The 19,519-nt window shown below is 52.5% G+C and overlaps 1 protein-coding gene across 2 annotated transcripts; it reads left to right on the top strand.

Moving 5' to 3' along the window:
• The first annotated feature begins 108 nt into the window (after positions 1 to 108).
• On the top strand, positions 109 to 18,164 carry GUF1 (GTP binding elongation factor GUF1). Of its 2 annotated transcripts, none has more exons than XM_061560086.1 (18): positions 109 to 432; positions 5,215 to 5,343; positions 6,159 to 6,267; positions 6,954 to 7,108; positions 8,842 to 8,922; positions 9,514 to 9,591; positions 10,185 to 10,268; positions 10,391 to 10,455; positions 11,340 to 11,558; positions 11,846 to 11,985; positions 13,298 to 13,421; positions 13,724 to 13,856; positions 14,781 to 14,924; positions 15,241 to 15,374; positions 15,621 to 15,722; positions 16,396 to 16,515; positions 16,676 to 16,712; positions 17,602 to 18,164. In XM_061560086.1, the coding sequence occupies exons 2-18, from the start codon at positions 5,233 to 5,235 to the stop codon at positions 17,746 to 17,748; spliced, it is 1,983 nt and encodes a 660-aa protein (XP_061416070.1). In that variant the 5' UTR covers positions 109 to 432; positions 5,215 to 5,232; the 3' UTR covers positions 17,749 to 18,164. The 2 variants fall into 2 exon arrangements, with proteins under 2 accessions (XP_061416070.1, XP_061416069.1); XM_061560085.1 differs by having other exon boundaries at positions 426 to 550.
• The last annotated feature ends 1,355 nt before the right edge of the window (positions 18,165 to 19,519 follow it).

Here is a 19,519-nt window from a genome sequence, read left to right as displayed (position 1 = left end):
ATCGATTGCGAGGCTCTTGTCGGCCCTCGATTGCCCCGCCCTGTGGTGGTGGTGGTGGTGACGCGCGCGCACGATTGGCCGTTCGCTGGGAATCGACGCCACGAGTGAAGGTCGAATCGACTCCCCCCGTCGATTGTTAAAGCGCGTTTATCGACCACATTTGGTGGTGATGATGATTGGCTCATAGTTCGTAAACAATATTATTGGTGCGTTCGGCCAGTTTATTTTAATTACATGTTATGGTCCATCTGATAGGGGGGGTTATTACAAATTATTACCACTTTGGTTATAAACTCAGCATTAAATGTCCTACGGATATACCGGACCCCCGGCACAGCAACGTGAAATCTCCAGTATTAGTAACTATTCTGATCCTGATCTCAAAGCGACCCTGCTCAACTGCGAAAAACTCAACAAGAATTGGACAGAGAGGTTCGCTTTTTGGCCAAAGCTCGTCGATTTAATCGACGAGGATTCATCACGCTGGATCGATTCCGCGTGACCCCGGGCAGCCGCAAGCAGAGGCCTCGCGCACGTGGGGGCGGGGGAGGTCAGAGCGGGGGGCGGGTGGGGGGCGGGGGTCTGAGAGATTAAGGGGGGGGGGGGTCATATCGGGGGGGGGGGGGGGTCATATCGGGGGGGGGGGGCACCGGAGTGAACTGCGGTTGACTTTGACACCGGTCCCAGGCCACGCCGTGTTAGACCATCACGGTCCCAGGCCACGCCGTGTTAGACCATCACGGTCCCAGGCTACGCCGTGTTAGACCATCACGGTTCCAGGCTACGCCGTGTTAGACCATCACGGTCCCAGGCTACGCCGTGTTAGACCATCATGGTCCCAGGCTACGCCGTGTTAGACCATCACGGTCCCAGGCTACGCCGTGTTAGACCATCACGGTCCCAGGCTACGCCGTGTTAGACCATCACGGTCCCAGGCTACACCGTGTTAGACCATCATGGTCCCAGGCTACGCCGTGTTAGACCATCACGGTCCCAGGCCACGCCGTGTTAGACCATCACGGTCCCAGGCTACGCCGTGTTAGACCATCACGGTCCCAGGCTACGCCGTGTTAGACCATCACGGTCCCAGGCTACGCCGTGTTAGACCATCATGGTCCCAGGCTACGCCGTGTTAGACCATCATGGTCCCAGGCTACGCCGTGTTAGACCATCACGGTCCCAGGCTACGCCGTGTTAGACCATCACGGTCCCAGGCTACACCGTGTTAGACCATCATGGTCCCAGGCTACGCCGTGTTAGACCATCATGGTCCCAGGCTACGCCGTGTTAGACCATCACGTTGCCAGGCTACGCCGTGTTAGACCATCACGGTCCCAGGCTACGCCGTGTTAGACCATCACGGTCCCAGGCTACGCCATGTTAGACCATCACGGTCCCAGGCTACGCCGTGTTAGACCATCACGGTCCCAGGCTACGCCGTGTTAGACCATCACGGTCCCAGGCTACGCCGTGTTAGACCATCACGGTCCCAGGCTACGCCGTGTTAGACCATCACGGTCCCAGGCTACACCGTGTTAGACCATCATGGTCCCAGGCTACACCGTGTTAGACCATCATGGTCCCAGGCTACGCCGTGTTAGACCATCACGTTGCCAGGCTACGCCGTGTTAGACCATCACGGTCCCAGGCTACACCGTGTTACACCATCACGGTCCCAGGCTACGCCGTGTTAGACCATCACGGTCCCAGGCTACGCCGTGTTAGACCATCACGGTCCCAGGCTACACCGTGTTAGACCATCATGGTCCCAGGCTACGCCGTGTTAGACCATCACGTTGCCAGGCTACGCCGTGTTAGACCATCACGGTCCCAGGCTACGCCGTGTTAGACCATCACGGTCCCAGGCTACGCCGTGTTAGACCATCACGTTGCCAGGCTACGCCGTGTTAGACCATCACGGTCCCAGGCTACGCCGTGTTAGACCATCACGGTCCCAGGCTACGCCGTGTTAGACCATCACGGTCCCAGGCTACGCCGTGTTAGACCATCACGGTCCCAGGCTACGCCGTGTTAGACCATCACGTTGCCAGGCTACGCCGTGTTAGACCATCACGGTCCCAGGCTACACCGTGTTAGACCATCACTGCCCCAGGCTACGCCGTGTTAGACCATCACGTTGCCAGGCTACGCCGTGTTAGACCATCACTGCCCCAGGCTACGCCGTGTTAGACCATCACGTTGCCAGGCTACGCTGTGTTAGACCATCACTGCCCCAGGCTACGCCGTGTTAGACCATCACGTTGCCAGGCTACACCGTGTTAGACCATCACTGCCCCAGGCTACGCCGTGTTAGACCATCACGTTGCCAGGCTACGCCGTGTTAGACCATCACTGCCCCAGGCTACGCCGTGTTAGACCATCACGGTCCCAGGCTACGCCGCGTTAGACCATCACGGTCCCAGGCTACGCCGTGTTAGACCATCACTGCCCCAGGCTACGCCGTGTTAGACCATCACGTTGCCAGGCTACGCCGTGTTAGACCATCACTGCCCCAGGCTACGCCGTGTTAGACCATCACGTTGCCAGGCTACGCCGTGTTAGACCATCACTGTCCCAGGCTACGCCGCGTTAGACCATCACGGTCCCAGGCTACGCCGTGTTAGACCATCACGGTCCCAGGCTACGCCGTGTTAGACCATCACGGTCCCAGGCTACGCCATGTTAGACCATCACGGTCCCAGGCTACGCCGTGTTAGACCATCACGGTCCCAGGCTACGCCGTGTTAGACCATCACGGTCCCAGGCTATGCCGTGTTAGACCATCACGGTCCCAGGCTACGCCGTGTTAGACCATCACGGTCCCAGGCTACGCCGTGTTAGACCATCACGGTTCCAGGCTACGCCGTGTTAGACCATCACGGTCCCAGGCTACACCGTGTTAGACCATCACTGCCCCAGGCTACGCCGTGTTAGACCATCACGTTGCCAGGCTACACCGTGTTAGACCATCACTGCCCCAGGCTACGCCGTGTTAGACCATCACGTTGCCAGGCTACGCCGTGTTAGACCATCACTGCCCCAGGCTACGCCGTGTTAGACCATCACGGTCCCAGGCTACGCCGCGTTAGACCATCACGGTCCCAGGCTACGCCGTGTTAGACCATCACTGCCCCAGGCTACGCCATGTTAGACCATCACATTGCCAGGCTACGCCGTGTTAGACCATCACTGCCTCAGGCTACGCCGTGTTAGACCATCACGTTGCCAGGCTACGCCGTGTTAGACCATCACGGTCCCAGGCTACGCCGTGTTAGACCATCACGGTCCCAGGCTACACCGTGTTAGACCAACAAGAATCCAGGTTTAACCCCTGTTAGACCAAGAGTAGCACATATTACGGGGATGTGCATCCAAGTTAAGACTGTTGAGTTATAAAGGTTTCAGTTTAAACGGATTACACATTTCTACAATAGACATGGGGCAGGTTAAATCGTTTTCAAGTTACACGGGTCGAGTTAATCTTTTTAAAGTACTGTACGTTCAGTACCAAGCTTCTCCATTCAAAAACATGGTGTTATGGTTCAAAGTTAAACAATTTTAAACGCAAAAGCACCAGATTTAATAGGGTTTCAGACTGAACGAGGTTAACAGGCTAAATCGTGTTAGACCAACAGAACCTGAGGTGGCCTGGTGCCTCAGATGCCAGGGTACTGATCCTTCACCTCTGAATTAACCGGGATCTCAAGTGTTTAACATTTAGAGTGATGTGTTTTTGTTTTGCGATGATTGCGATAAAAAACACATCACTCATTTTTGATTTAAAGCTTTCGTGACTGCAGGGATTCATATTATTGGTTCTTTCGGTAAAGTCACGTAGAAGGTAAATAATAAAATAATACAAATATAAAACAATAAAAATTCTCACGACGTTTCGACTGCAACACAAGCAATCATCAGGTGTAAAATCCACAGCAAGAAAATCACCAATTTTATTGCTGTGGATTTCACATCACCAATTTTATTGCTGTGGATTTCACATCTGATGATGATTGCTTGTGTTGCAGTCGAAACGTCGTGAGAATTTTTATTGTTTTATATTTGTATTATTTTATTATCTCCCTTCTACGTGACTTTACCGAAAGAACCAAAAATATAATATCACTCACTTTGTTGTTGCACTTAATCTGAAAAAATTCCAGCACTGAAAATTTAAAATATCGAGGTTGTCTGACATGCGACGAATATTTTTCCGTTGCAGGATGGGTGAGAAAGTTTCGTGTAGACCAGAGGTCACTTGAATTAATTTCTGAAGTAAATCTGCGATATCTCCTTCCGCGGGCCATTCTATAGATTCGAATGGATGTGTTGTTTCTTTAACCATACGGTTCTAGATCATGAATTCCCTTCTAGTTACTATGGTTCTCGATTACAATGATATTACCCAAGATTACCATTTATGATTATTTTTAGTTGTATTTCACATCTAACGAGGACCCATATCTTTAAAAGATTATTCTTGCCTATGACATCTGACAGTTCACCAGAATTGATTCAAGCGAGCCTGAATCTGCTGATGCGACGCCGTATATCAAAACCCATCCGGAGTTTGCTTGCTTTGAATCAATGCTGCTCAAATTATTAACTCTTAGAAGGCTGTAGGGCCATTGGGTTATGTAAAACATATTTTATTTTTGTATACAGAGAGACAGCTATTGAAGGAGATGTATTTTCTGATTACGTTACTTTAAACTGCTTTAAACTCGCGCGCTTCTACAATATTACACTGTGTTTATGTAATATATTTCCAATTCATATGTCACAGCAGGTAAAATACACTGATTAAACCGTTTCTCCTTTAAGCGCATTGGTATGTTCACAAAGAAAATTGAACAACAGCTGAAAAGTACTTAAAGAAGCATGGAGATGTGTATTCTGAGAATTGCACTGAGAGACAGAAAGAGCTACAGACGGACCACAGAACAAACGCAAGTTAAAGACATCACATTGATTTCCAGCCAAAGGAGAGAACACACCTGAGACTACGTCCAATACAGAGATGGAGCAATGAACTAAACATATGTGGAGGAGCTAGAAGGATTGCTGTATCGTGATACTGATAAGATGGTGATGGCGAGGGAAAGCCTTCATTCAACGATGGAGATCTCAAGCCTTATGGTGCTGAAACTCCGTTTGAATGTGGGTCCAGTTGAAACCGTTTTAATTGACCTCAATGTTAACCCCACGGCGGCGCAGGAGGAGAGACCGCCGCTGATGTTGAACACACGGGCCCTGCTGCTGCTGAGGCCGCTCAGGGCGGGGCCGAGGTCAAGGTTAAGGTCGGGTCACGGTGTCAGCACGAGGAGCTACAGTGATGAAGCCAAGGTGAGGTGGAAAAGGAAGAGGTTGCGGTAAGCAAGAGGGGAGAAGGTGCATTGACTGGGCAGTAAGAGCTGGAGTGGTGGACGGGTTGCTCAGGGGGTTCACAATGGCTGTGTCGTAGCACTGAGCCGGTCCCGCTTAGGTTCTGAGTTCGAATCTTGGTTTCAGCCAACAGTGATGAAGCCGGGTTTTCGAGGCTAGTGAGTTGATGGTCTCCGGCCAGTCACCAATGACTGCACAAAACAATCCCACGATAAATTTGGTTTTGCACTTCATTAGAATAAATATATCGGTTTGACTGCCATGCAACGAACATGTCTTTGTAGGTGGGAGGGCGGGAAAGTGCTGCGTGCTCTCATGTATGCAGATCTGTGATATCAACCTCTGCAGATTGTGTTCGAACATAGGCTAATACGAGAGTTCCAAATGCATTCTTTGTCTCCTGGCATCATGCCAAAATAACACTTTAGAATAAAAGTGTGGATTTTGGCCAGCATGATGAGGTGTGTGTTATCAGGTGTGATGACGTGGCCGTTAGGAGTGGTGGTGCAATGTGTTACACACTACGCTAAGGACTTGGCATAATGGCTTTGATTTTACACCACGGCGAACATCAGTGGCGAGCGATATCCAAACTGGTTCTGAAAACGAGTACCTGGTGCGGTGTCCAAACATCAGCACTGGGGAGGCAAAGGCGGCCAGCTCGGCATGGTGCTGACCACACCACCTCCTCGTGTGCCTCTCCAGCCTTCATAGGTGCTCGCTAACCGCACTCTATAACGTAGCCTGCACTGGGGGACTGTGTGCTTATGCTGCAGGTCCCGGATCTGTCTCTGTTCCCCATGGAGAGGATCCGGAACTTCAGCATCGTGGCGCACGTTGATCATGGCAAGAGCACGCTTGCCGACCGGCTCCTCGAGATCACGGGTACGCTCCGCTCTCCCTCCCACTCCTCTGACTCCTCACACTACCTCCTCACACCTCCTCTTCCTCTTCACAACTCCTTCCCCTCCTACTCAGTCGTTCTCACACCTCCTTTTCCTCCTCACAACTTTTCCTCCTCGCATTACCACCTCTTAACACCTCCTCCTGTGCGTGTGCGGGTGTGCGTGTGAATGTTTGTGTTCATATGTGTGCATTCGTATGCGTGCGTGCTTTCATGCGTGTGTGCGGGCCATGCCACCCTCTTGTGCACTTGTCTAGTCTTCATGAGTCCTCGCTAATAGCTCTTACCCCAACAGTCTTGTGTAGGCTACACGGGGATCTGCGTCGTTTTACGTGTGTGTGCATGTGGGGAGCGATGGCAAAGTGGATTGCGGCCTGCGCTACGAATCTGGTGACCTGAATTCAGTTTCTGCTCGCAGCCAACATCCGTTTCGAATATTTAAACAGCTGCTGAGCCTCCCTTAGGTCAACTCTGCCTCAAACGAGTACCTGATGTGGTGTGTAAACCTCAGCATTTGGGAGAAAAAAGCGGCCGGGTGGCCGTGGTTCTGGCCACCCCACCCGACCCCCTTGTGCTAGCCTTAATAGTCGCTCCCAAACAGCCCTTGCCTCAACAGTTTGTTGAAGGCTATACGGGGGATCTTTGTTTTGTGTGTGTGTGTGCACAGGAGCCATCCAGCCGAGCTCAGGGAACAAGCAGGTGCTGGACACGCTCCAGGTGGAGCGGGAGAGAGGCATCACGGTCAAGGCTCAGACAGCCACGCTGTTCTACTCGCATGTGCACACGCGCCACGCGTACATGCTCAACCTCATAGACACACCGGTACACACACACACGTGTATACACATACACACGTATACACATACATGCATATACGCCACAGGTTCACACTCAACCTCATACACACACATGTGTAGCGTCTTCAAAAATTACTCACACCGACACTTTGTAACAAGTCACCTGCTTACACTTTATTCACCTATTCTTGCACCAGTTGTAGGCACTCCTATAACTATCAATACGGTGACTTATGACTAACTCCTCCCCACTCTTATCAGCCTTCCACCTCACTCATCCTGCACTCAGCAGCTCTGCTCTCAGCGACTCCGCACACAGCATCTTTGCACACAGTGTCTCCGCACACAGCGTCTACACACACAGCGTCTACGCACACAGCAACTCTACATCTCCACCGCTGCCCTCTCCTACTCTCCCTCAGACCCGCTCACCCGTCTGTCCCGGGCGGGGGGATCAGCCAACACCCGCCCGGCGACGGCGTGAGGGCTGAGGTCCCGTTAACGGCTGGAGCGGCGAGATGTCTTTTCAATCTTGTCCCCGGCAACAACTCTCCCTCCGCTCACGCACACACCCTTACATCTCTCTGCTAATTATCCAAGACTTCTCGTGCGTCTCTTTAAGCTCTCGCTAGGCCGGCGCCTGTTGGCCCATCAATCAACCCTTATCGCCATGCCTCCCTGGCAACACCTCTGGTCTCAACGTGCACAACCGGTCGACCCCGTTTGCACCTTGCTTCGCCCCTTAACAACTGGCGATTTGTCCGTGCAACCCTCGTGTTGCACACGCGCACCTGTTTGCCCTCAGTTGCCGTCGGTTAACTGTGCGCAACCGCGTATTTCACTCCTCTACACATGCATGCACACACACAAAGATCCCCCGTATAGCCTTAACAGACTATAGAAGCAAGTGCTTTTAGCGAGCACCTATGAAGGCCAACACGGCACACAGGAGGACGGGAAGACCAGCACCATGCCCAGCCGCCTTTTTTCTCGATAGTGGCGATGTTTACACACCTCACAGGTACTCATATCAGGCTGAGTTGACCTAGAGGAGGCCCAGGACTGCTTCAGATAATCGTCACTGGTGTTGGCCGTGAGTGGGAATCAATCTCAGGCAGCGTGCTAACCGCTACACTACCGCTCCCCACTACTACACACACAACGACATATACACATACATATACGCCGCAGGTACACACTCGACCTCATAGACACATCGGTATACACACGTATGCACACTCAAGTGCCTAGAAATTCTAGTACACACACATATACACACAGCATGTGTCCACCCTTCACTTCTTAGACAAACCAAGTATACACGCTTGTCACGTACATGCCCAACCTTCTGTGCTTACATATGTCCATGTGCATATGCTTGTGCGGATGTGTGTATACACGTGTGTATGTGTGTATGAATGCTTGTGTGTGTGTGTGCGTGCGGAGCGATAACATAGTGTTTAGCACTGCGCTACGAACCCAGAGACCTGGATTCCATTCCCGTTCATGACCAATAACAGCGGGGAATATATGAACTGGTCCTGGACCTCCCCTAGGTCGATTCACCCTTAAATGAGTACCTTGTGTGATGTGTAAACATTACCACTGGGGAGACAAAAGTGGCCAGGCATGGTTTGGGCCACCCACCCCCTCGTGTACCGTACCGGCCTTAATAGTTGCTCGCTAACAGCACTTGCTCCAACAGTCTGTTAAAGGCTATACGGGGGATCTTTGTATTTATGTGTGCGCGTGTGTTAGGGCCACGTGGATTTCAACTATGAGGTGTCGCGGTCGCTCGCAGCCTGCCAGGGAGTGCTTCTATTGGTCGACGCTAATGAGGTTCTAACAAGATGCACAGCCATGCACACGTGCGAATGTAAAAGCAAACGCACGGCAACACATATACAAGCGTGCACGCACCGGCACACGTGTGCAAAAAGAAGCGTGCATGAACATATAAACACGCACACAAACAGACGCACTCACTCATGTGCGTACAAACACGAACAGAAAAGACTCAAAACGTGCACACAATCGCACACACATGCAAGCAATCATTCGCATGCACTTGGGCACATTCACACAGACATGCACACAACTTACAGACACGTATGCTCAGTCACAATCACACTCAGGAACACACACGCAGGCATGCATGCATGCCCACTGTAGCGAGAGGGCATGGTGGGTTACATGCATGTGTGCCAATTTGTTGTTTGCCAGTGTGTATGTCAGTAGCAAGTAAAATCTGAACCAGTCTTGGGCCTCCCCTCGGTCGACTCAGCCTTAGATGAGTGCTCAGTGTGGTGTATTTAAACATCAGGATTGAGAGAATGTGGCGCTCGCTAGCCCTATGACTGGTGCTCACTAACAGTATTTCCCCCCCAACATTCTTTAAGGCTGTACGGGTCTCTGTGTGTATTTGTGCAGGGCATCCAAGCTCAGACTGTGGCAAACTTTTACCTCGCATTTGAAGCAGAGCTCGCAATCATCCCCGTCATTAACAAGGTGAAGCCTCTCTCCCTCCCCCCTCCCTTCCTCCCCTTCTCCATCTACCCCCCCCCCATCTCACCTTCCTCCTTCCCTTCCCCCTCCGTCCCTCTAGCTCACACTTTCCCTCTCTTCCTTTCCGTCTCGTCATACAATTCATGCAATCCGATGTGGATTTATACATTTAAGAGTCTAAACACAAGGAAGGAGCGGATGTTGCGCTGCAAAGAAATTAGGATGCAAGACAGACCTCAAAAGGCCAGATAGACTTATAAATGTACCTCCCCATGTCTCTCCGTGCATTGCTGTGGCTACCCGCGTCTCCCTGCATGTTGAACGTGTTTCGCATCGCACTGTACATAGCCAAACGTGCTAATTGGAGGTACGGGGGAAGGACAACAAACTAAACGCAAAAATCGGTTTAAAAAAATTTGTTTTTAATGTAGATTTAAATGTGCATAGCTCCAGTGGCTTCCTAATGTCGGAAGGAACAGCGTTCCAGATGACCGCACCGTGCCTCACCTTGTTTCCACATGTCCCCTCATGCATCCCCATCTCAGCTCACTTTGTTGTTGTGGTTGTTGTTTTTTCGTGTTTGATGCCTCGGCTAGATCGATCTCAAAAACGCGGATCCGGACCGAGTCGCCGCGGAGATTGAGAAACTCTTCGACATTCCGGCCAGCGACTGCATTAGAGTGAGAATGACGGACGAACAACTGCTGTGCGTCTGCTGTATATGCATTCTGTGTCTGTATGTGAATGTTGTGTGCATGCTGTGTCTGTATCTGTGCGTGTCTGTGTATGTGTGTGTGTGCAGGTATCTGCCAAGTTGGGTACAAATGTGGAGCAAATATTGGAGGCGGTTATCGACAGGATCCCTCCGTTAGTGCGCACACCCTTGCACACATTCTCACGCACACCCTTGCACACATTCTCACGCACATCGTTGTACACATTACCACGCACACCGTTGTACACATTACCACGCACACCCTTGCACACATTCTCACGCACACCGTTGTACACATTCTCACGCACACCGTTGTACACATTACCACGCACACCCTTGCACACATTCTCATGCACACCGTTGTACACATTCTCACGCACACCGTTGTACACATTACCACGCACACCCTTGCACACATTCTCACGCACACCCTTGCACACATCCTCACGCACACCGTTGTACACATTACCACGCACACCCTTGCACACATTCTCACGCACACCGTTGTACACATTACCACGCACACCCTTGCACACATTCTCACGCACACCGTTGTACACATTACCACGCATACCCGTGCACACATCCTCACGCACTTGCGCACACATTCTCACGCACACTCGTGCACACATTCTCTTCACACGAAGGCAAAGACACAGATCCCCCATATAACTTTAGTAGACTTTTGGGGCAAGTGCTGTTGGCAAGAACCTATGAAGGCCCGCAAGGCACACAAGGGGGTGGGTTGCCAGTACCATGCCCAACCACTTTTGTTTCCCTAGTGGCGATGTTTACACACTGCACCGGGTACTAATTTGAGGATTATTCGACCTAGGGGAGGCCCGGGACTAGTTCAGATCATCGTAGCTGGTGTTGTTGGCTGTTTGCGGAAATCAAACTCAGTTCACCGGGTTCGTAGCGCAGCGTGGTAACCACTACACCGCTGCTACCACACATCTTTTCACACCTGTTCACGTATTCTCACACACCCGTGCACACGTATATTAACTGTGTGCATGGGTGCGTGCATGTGCAGCCCCCGCGGGGACGCGACAGCCCCATTCCGCGCGCTGCTCTTCGCCTCGGAGTTCGACTCGTTCCGCGGCGCGGTGGCGCGCGTGATGGTGCGCGACGGCGCCGTGAGCCGCGGCGACCGCGTGCGCACGCACAGCTCCTCCACCTCGTTGCGGCAGCGCGACTACGAGGTGTCCGACATCGGCCTCCTGCTGCCCTTGCCCACTCCCACGGCAACTCTGTGAGCTCACGCACGTACGTGCGGACACCCGTTTGTGTGCGCTCGCAAACACTTATACGCGTGCTCTATGAGTGCGCGCAAGCTGTGTACCCTCGCACGTGTAAATGTGTGTGCGCACGTGCGCTGGGCTCGCATCGATTGGAATTAGTTGCCTGGTTGGCGTGCCGTGTGTGTGTCGCAATGTGTTGTCATGCAGTGTGATGCGGTGTGTCGTGGCGTGCGGAGCGTGCGTTGTGAGCGTGCGACGTGGTTCACGTGACGTGGTCTGCTGCGGTATGTGTGCCCAGGTACGCGGGCCAGGTGGGGTACCTGGTGTGCGGGATGCGCCAGGTTAGCGAGGCTCAGGTGGGCGACACGGTGCACTCGGCCGCACACGAGGTGGAGCCTCTGCCCGGGTTCAAACCCTCCAAACCCATGGTGTTCGCTGGTACGCGGCGCTGGACGCACACGCTAACACACGTATGAATACTACCTGTGTATACTCGCATACAAAGACCCGGCTCACGAGGTAGAGCCCCTGCCCGGGTTCAAACCCTCCAAGCCCATGGTGTTCGCCGGTACGCGGCGCTGGACGCACATGCTAACACACGTATGAATTCATAATCAACGCATCCAGCGAAACGTCGTACTCAAAAATTGTAAATGTTGTGGTTTCACGCTTCAACACACCGGTGGGCTAAAGCAGTGAACTATTTTTGTCTTTTGTCAACGTGACACTTTTTTACTGATTGGCTGTGTCGGGTGGTGGAGGGTTACGACACATTTATAAATAACGCGATCTAAACCCAAAAACGTTGATTATGAATAATATTGGTCGCGAAAGCCTACGTGCTAACACACATATGAATACTACCTGTGTATACTCGTATACAAAGACCCCCATATATCCTTTAACAGATTTTAGGGCAAGTGCTGTTAGCAAGCAACTATGAAGGCCGGCACAGTATATGAGGGGATGAGTGGCCGCCTTTGTCTCCCCAGTGGCAATGTTTACACACCGCACCAGATACTTATTTGAGGTCGACCTAGGGAAGCCCCAGGAACAGTGCATATAATTGTCACTGTGTATACTCACATATGTACACACACACACACAAACACTAAACTATTTTTTATTTTACCAGGTAGGGCCCACTGAGCTATTAGCTTCTTTTTCAGAAGCGATCTGGCCAAAAATGATAGCTCAATGAAGTGGCTTATTGGCTGGAAATTTATAGCAGCCAAATACTTTTAAACACCTTTATTCTAAATGTGTAGGGAAAAACTGGAGGACCTGAAGAAAAATCCACACAACCACTGGGAGAACATGCACACTCCAAATATACAGGTGTCAGGGTCGGGATCATACCCACGACCTCCTGTATACCAGGTTAGGTGGTTCTTGCCACCGTGGCGCGTATGCACTCACACAGAGATGTACGTAGACTAACACTAAAATATACGCTGACATACAAATGTTAACACACGTACGTACTTACAAACAACCCCTGATGTGTGAAAAAAAGCGGTGGTGGTGTTGATGGTGGTGGCTGTGTATGTCTGTGGCGTGTGTGCTTGCGTGATATGAATACCTGGTGCGGTGTGTAAACATCGCCACTGGGGAGACAAAGGCGGCCGGGCGTGGTGCTGGCCACCCACCCCCTCGTGTGCCGTGCCGGCCTTCATAGGTGCTCGCTAACAGCGCCTGCCCCAACAGTCTGTTGAGGCTATACGGGGGATCTTTGTCTTTGTTTGTCCAGGCATGTTCCCATCAGACCAGTCGGAGTACACGTCCCTGCGCTCAGCGCTCGAGAGGCTGACCCTGCGCGACTCCAGCGTCTCCATACAGAGGGAGAGCAGCGCCGCCTTGGGAGCTGGTTGGAGGTAAAATCATTGGGCACCAGCGGGACATACACACGCACACACGCACGCACGCACGCGATATACATGCGCATACACACACACACATGCAGTACACACGAGTATGTAATTGATATGCTCATCCTTCAATGAGTACCTGGTGCATTGTGTAAACATGAACACTGGGGAAGACAAAGGCAGCCGGGCGTGGAGCCAGCCATGCCAGCCCCCCGTGTGCCATGCCGGCCTTCATAGGTGTCTCGATAACAGCACTTGCCCCACAAGTCTGTCAAAGGCTACACGAGAGAATCTTGTTCTTTGTGCAGGCTGGGGTTCCTGGGCCTGTTGCACCTCGACGTGTTCCAGCAGCGGCTGGAGCAGGAGTACAATGCGAGCGTCATTCTCACGGCACCCACCGTGCCCTACCGCGCCGTGCTCACCTCCCCACGCCTCATCAAGGTGACGCCACGCATACACACTCACGCATACACACACCAGGACCGGACTACGTGGGAGCTGGGGTGGGCCCTGGGTGGGGCCTGGGTGGGCCCTGCCCCAACAGATGTCCCTTTGACCTCACCCAAGTTCACACTCCTTAGCGGTGAATAGCTGTTCAGGTGGCCCCCCATACAACAGCTCTACTGGACCCCCTCCCCCTCCCCCCATCTGAGAGGAGCTGGAACTGGGCCTGATGAAAGCACGCTCATCCACTCTCAAACTCAAGCACAAAAACAAAGGCAAAGATACCCCGTGTAGCCTTCGATAGACTGTTGGGGCATGTGCTGTTTGCGAGCACCTATGAAGGCCGACACGACACTCAAAGGTGTGCGTGGTCAGCATCACGCCCGGCCGCCTTTGTCTCCCCACTGGCGATGTTTACACATCGCCCCAGGTCCTGATTTGAGGCTAAATCAACCTAGCGGAGGCCCAGAACAGATTCAGATATTCGTCATTGGTGTTGGCCGTGAGCGGGAATTGAACTCTGGTCGCTGGGTCCATAGCGCAGCGCGCTAACCATTGCACTAGCGCTCCGCACTCAAGCAAATACACAAGCACGCACGCATACTCTACAGATGCACACATGCAAGGCATGGTCAGGAGTCGATCTCAAGACACCGGGTTAATAGTGCAGTACGTCAACGACGATGTCATCACTCCTCACACTCGTAATACCCACACCCGCTTAAGCAACACGTAACACTTATACACCATTCCATGTGAGAGATGATGTAACTGATCCTGCCCGTGACCCCTCTCTTCTTGATGTGACCCTCCTTGTGCCGTGACCCTCCTTGTGTCTTGACCCTTCCTGTGCCGTAACCCTCCCTGTACCGTGACCCTGCCCATGCCGTGACCCTCCCTGTGCCGTGCTGGTGTTACCAGGAGCATGGTAGTGCCGAGGTGATGGTGCTGAACCCGTGTGAGCTGCCAGACCGCTCGGTGGTGTCGCACTACTTGGAGCCCATGATCACGGGCACCATCATCACGCCCGACGCGCACATGGGTGCCATCATGAAGCTCTGCCAGGTGCCACATCTCACGCTCACGCACGCACGTGTACACATACGTGTCCATACACACGACATTAAACCACCTTATGTCAATTCACTGCTGGATTGAATGTCTGTAAATTGCACAAACATTTGGAGGTGTGGGTTAGTGTAGGCGAGGAGTATAGGCGTGTGAGCTTAGAAAGTACAATACAACTATGGATTGTGTCGTCTCTCTCTGTGTCTCTAGTATCCCCGCCTGTCGCTTTAGATACACGTGCCCCACGTGGCTCCGCGTGTCCCTGCGTGTCCCCGCATGTACCTTTGCTTACCCGCGTGTCGCCGCGTGTCAGGAACGGCGGGGCACGCAGGTGGACGTGCTGTACATGGACGGCGCGCGCATCATGCTGCGCTACCGCATGCCACTCTGCGAGGTCCTCGTTGACTTTTACGACATCCTCAAGTCCCTGTCTTCGGGATACGCCAGGTGACGTCAGCCACCGCCGCACAACCACGCCTTGTCTCCATGTATCCGCGTGCACCCCTCTGCTTCCCTGTGTACTCCTACGAGTGCACCCTTACGCATAGCCATGCCTGCACCGTGCATCTCTGTGTTTATTTGCATGCTCGTGCACCCCTGTGTATCCCCGTGCACTATTTGCATGTCTGTGTGTATCCCCGTGTATCTACATGCCACCTGGTCTGCTCACCATGGTAACACCCCCGTGTACAGCTTTGACTACGAGGAGGCTGGCTACGAGCCCGTGGACATCGTGCGCATGGACGTTATGCTCAACGGGAAACCTGTGGAGGAACTCACGAACATCGTGCACCGGTCCGAACACGCAGCACACACAAAAAACAAAGATCCCCCGTGTAGCCTGAAACAGACTGTTGGGGCAAGGGCTGTTAGCGAGCACCTATGAAGGCCGCCACGGCACACGAGGGGGTGGGTGGCCAACAATACACCCAGCCACTCCTTCGTCTCCCCAGTGATGATGTTTTTAGACACCGCACCAGGTACTCATTTGAGGCTGAGTCGACCTAGGGAAGGCCTAGGACTGGTTCAGATAATCGTCACTGGTGTTGGCCATGAGCGGGAATATAACTTGGGTCACCGGGTTCTCACCCTAATCGTAAACGTAACACATGGACACACACCGGCATGGACATACAGACACACACCCGCAGGCACATCCGGATGCACCTGCACCTGCACAAACATGCATACACACAAAAGGCAAAGATCCACCATATAGCCTTAACAGACTGATGTGTACACATCATACCAGGTTCTTGATTTAAGGCTGAGTGGACCAAGAAGGACCAGTTGAGATATTCGTCGCCGATATTGGCTATAAGCGGGAGTTGAACTGTGGTCGCCGCGTTTGTAGCACAGTGTGCTGACCTCTGCACTGCCGCTCCCCACGTATAGACGCGCACATACACTCTTGTCGACATGTGTGTGCACACAATTGCATGTACATTGTGTTCCTGTGTGCATGTAGGGACAAGGCACACCTGGTTGGCAAGGAGATGTGCATTCGTCTCCGCGACTCCATCCCCCGCCAGATGTTTGAGGTCGCGATCCAGGCCACCATTGGGTCGAAGGTCATCGCCAGGGAGACGTACGTGACACACAATACACGCTGGATAAGTGAGATTGATCAGGATAGTTTGGGTTTTGGTGTTCGCGATAAATCATCTTGATGGCGGAGATTGTGATGATGGTGATGATGTTGGTGTCGCTAAGAAACTGACGACGTTGGTGCCATTCTCGTTTTCCAGGATCAAAGCTTTCCGCAAGAACGTCCTCGCCAAATGCGTGAGTAGCGCCGACGATGTTCGGTGGGGTGTGATGGTGTGATAATGATGTGATGAGGTGTAGCGGCACATGACAAGGAGCGGTGATTTCGGATGATGAGGTGTGCCGATGCCGGATGAGGTGCGGTGTGGAAGTGACGATAATATGTGACAATGTTGAGGAGTTTGAGGGGTGACTACATGGCACACAGAGATATAATTCTCTTGAGCACGGAAATTCACCTACCAGTCTATGTCCAGATTCGTTAGCTAGGAAAAGACTGATACGCACCCACGACTATTTGTTCCCACGTCGAGACTAATAGACTTACATAGAGACCCAAAGACTTGCGTTAATTTACGGAGTTCACAGTGGTTCACGACCATGTGGACAATGGTTGGGTTGGCGTTTACGCAATCGCACACCGGTATTTCTTTGAATTTAGAACTTGCGAAGGGCCGGCAGGTGGCGCGGTGATGACACTCGTGACTGATAGCAACATGGGCCTGGGTTTGTTTCCCGAGTCCAGGCACCTTTCTGCGTGGCGTTTTTGTTTTGCATGGGTTTTCCTCCATATCCTCCTGGTTCCCTCCAATAGATATACAAATAAATTATGTAATGTAACTGATAATGGCCAAAACATCCCAATACTGAAAAAACATTGCCCGCAGATGACTCACGCGTAGCAACATCGCCCCCTTTCTACAAAAACTTGGCAGGACCCTTCGGAATAAAAGGGTCTCCTGGCTAAACAAGCATAATAATAAATAATAAGCAGTGGCTGGATCCACCATGAGGTATTCGATTTAATGTGGACCATATTTCTTGAGGTCGATTAGTAGCAGTAGAGGTAAGATGATGATGCTGCGTGACGAGGCTCGGCGATGGCGTGTGACGATGTTGCCATCAGTACGGAGGTGACATTTCGAGGAAGATGAAGCTGCTGAAGCGGCAGGCGGAGGGGAAGAAGAGGATGAGGGAGGTGGGAGGAGTTCCCGTTCCCCGCGGGGCTGTCATCGCGGTGCTCACCCGCTCTCCCCCTCGCTCACCCGACTGACGATGCACTCACCTCCGCACTCGCCCACATGCTCACCCAAATGCTCGCCCACATGCATATCCACATGCTTACTGACTTACAGAGCGCTCGGCTACACACTCACCCCAACGTTCACACACGCACGCAAACACTTCTTCACTAACCCACACACCTGCTCGACTACATGCTCAACTGACTGACAGCACACTCGCCCATACGCTCGCCAAGATGCAAGATGCATTGTTAAATGCAGACTGGACCTGCACTGCCCTGTGTGTGTGTATTCACACACAGCTCGAACGATGTACATTATTACCCCGCAGGAACTGCGTTGTATGATAATAATAATAGCAGCAACTGCTCTGTCGTTGAATTTAAGGATTATTGTGTCGGCCCGAAAGCAGGCCTGGTTCTCGGGGATTAAAGGCCTAAATAAAACAAGACCGTCTGTTAGCCACCGATACACTATTGTATGGTGATGTTTGCTACCATCTATTAATGCTGGAACACGGCATTCGAAGGGGTGGATAAACAGGATGGTGTGATCAGAACCACGCCTGGCCGCATTTGTCTCCCCAGTGATGAAGTCGACCAAAGGTGAGATCCCTGGGACCCAGTTCAGATATTCAACCACCACGGATGTTCACCGCACTTGCCCCAACAGCCTTGAATATCCTTATACGGGGATATTTTGTCATTGTACACCAGTGTGTATGTGTGAAGGTACACCTTTGTGCGTTTTTATGTGTGTATTCCTTTGTGGGGAGCGATGGCGCAGTGGTTAGCGTGCTGCGCTACGAACTCCGCAACCCGAGTTATATTCCCGCTCACGGCCACCATCACCAGTAATGATTATCTGAACCGGTCTTGGGCCTCACCGAGGTCGACTCAGCCTCAAACGAGTACCTGGTGCAGTGCGTAAACATCGCCACTGGCGAGACAAAAGCAGCAGGCTTGGTGCTGGTCACCCAACACCCTCGTGTGCCGTGCCGCTCACGGCACTTTCCCTAAAAGTCTGTTCAGGCTATACGGGGGATCTTTGTCTTCTGTATGCGCCTCTATGACCGCGTGCGCGTGTGAATCGTTACACCTGTTCCGCTATGTGTGAATGAGAGCAGAGCACCTGCGCGAGTGTGAACATCGGCAATGTGTGTATGCATGCGCGTGCGTGCATGCGTGCGTGCATGCGTGCGAGAATGTTTACGCGCTGTCTGCACACGCACGTGTGAGTGTGCTGTGGTGGTCATGGTCGCGGTGGTCGTTGTTGATGATGGGAGGGAGGGAGGGAGCTGGCGATGCCGTCAGGTGTCTCTGCGCGGATCGCGTGAGCCTCGCGCGCCCGGCTTTTATCAGTCGCACGTGCGCGGTGGCGTGCACCGCCCAAAGCGCGCTGCTCGCACGCGACCACCGGGCACGAGGGGGAGGAGGGGAGCCAAGGGAGTAAAGGGGGGGTGGAGGTTACCGTTAGGAGACCATCCAGCAGTGGATAGAGGTGGGCGTGGGAGGTGGGGGGGGGGTGTGAAGTTGGGGTTAGGTAAGGGAGTTGGGGGAGGGGGTGAGGTTAGGTAAGGAGGGTGGGGGGGGGGTGCTGGAGTTAGGTAGAGGAGGTGATGGCGTGAGGGAGGGGGTGATGAGGTGGGTTAAGGGGGAGGGGAGATTAGGTGAGGTGGGTGATAGGGGGGTGATGTATGTACGGCATGTTGAACTTATTTCGCACCGTACGTAAGCCAGCCGTGGTTATTCGGAGGTGCGAGGGAAGAAACAAAAAACATTTGTAAAGAAATTCTTTGTC

The sequence above is a fragment of the Lethenteron reissneri genome, chromosome 26 (genome assembly GCF_015708825.2).
Source record: "Lethenteron reissneri isolate LAM-NWPU_2019-01 chromosome 26, ASM1570882v1, whole genome shotgun sequence".
Lineage (NCBI taxonomy): Eukaryota > Metazoa > Chordata > Hyperoartia > Petromyzontiformes > Petromyzontidae > Lethenteron > Lethenteron reissneri.
This window is presented reverse-complemented; position numbering and strand designations above follow the sequence as displayed.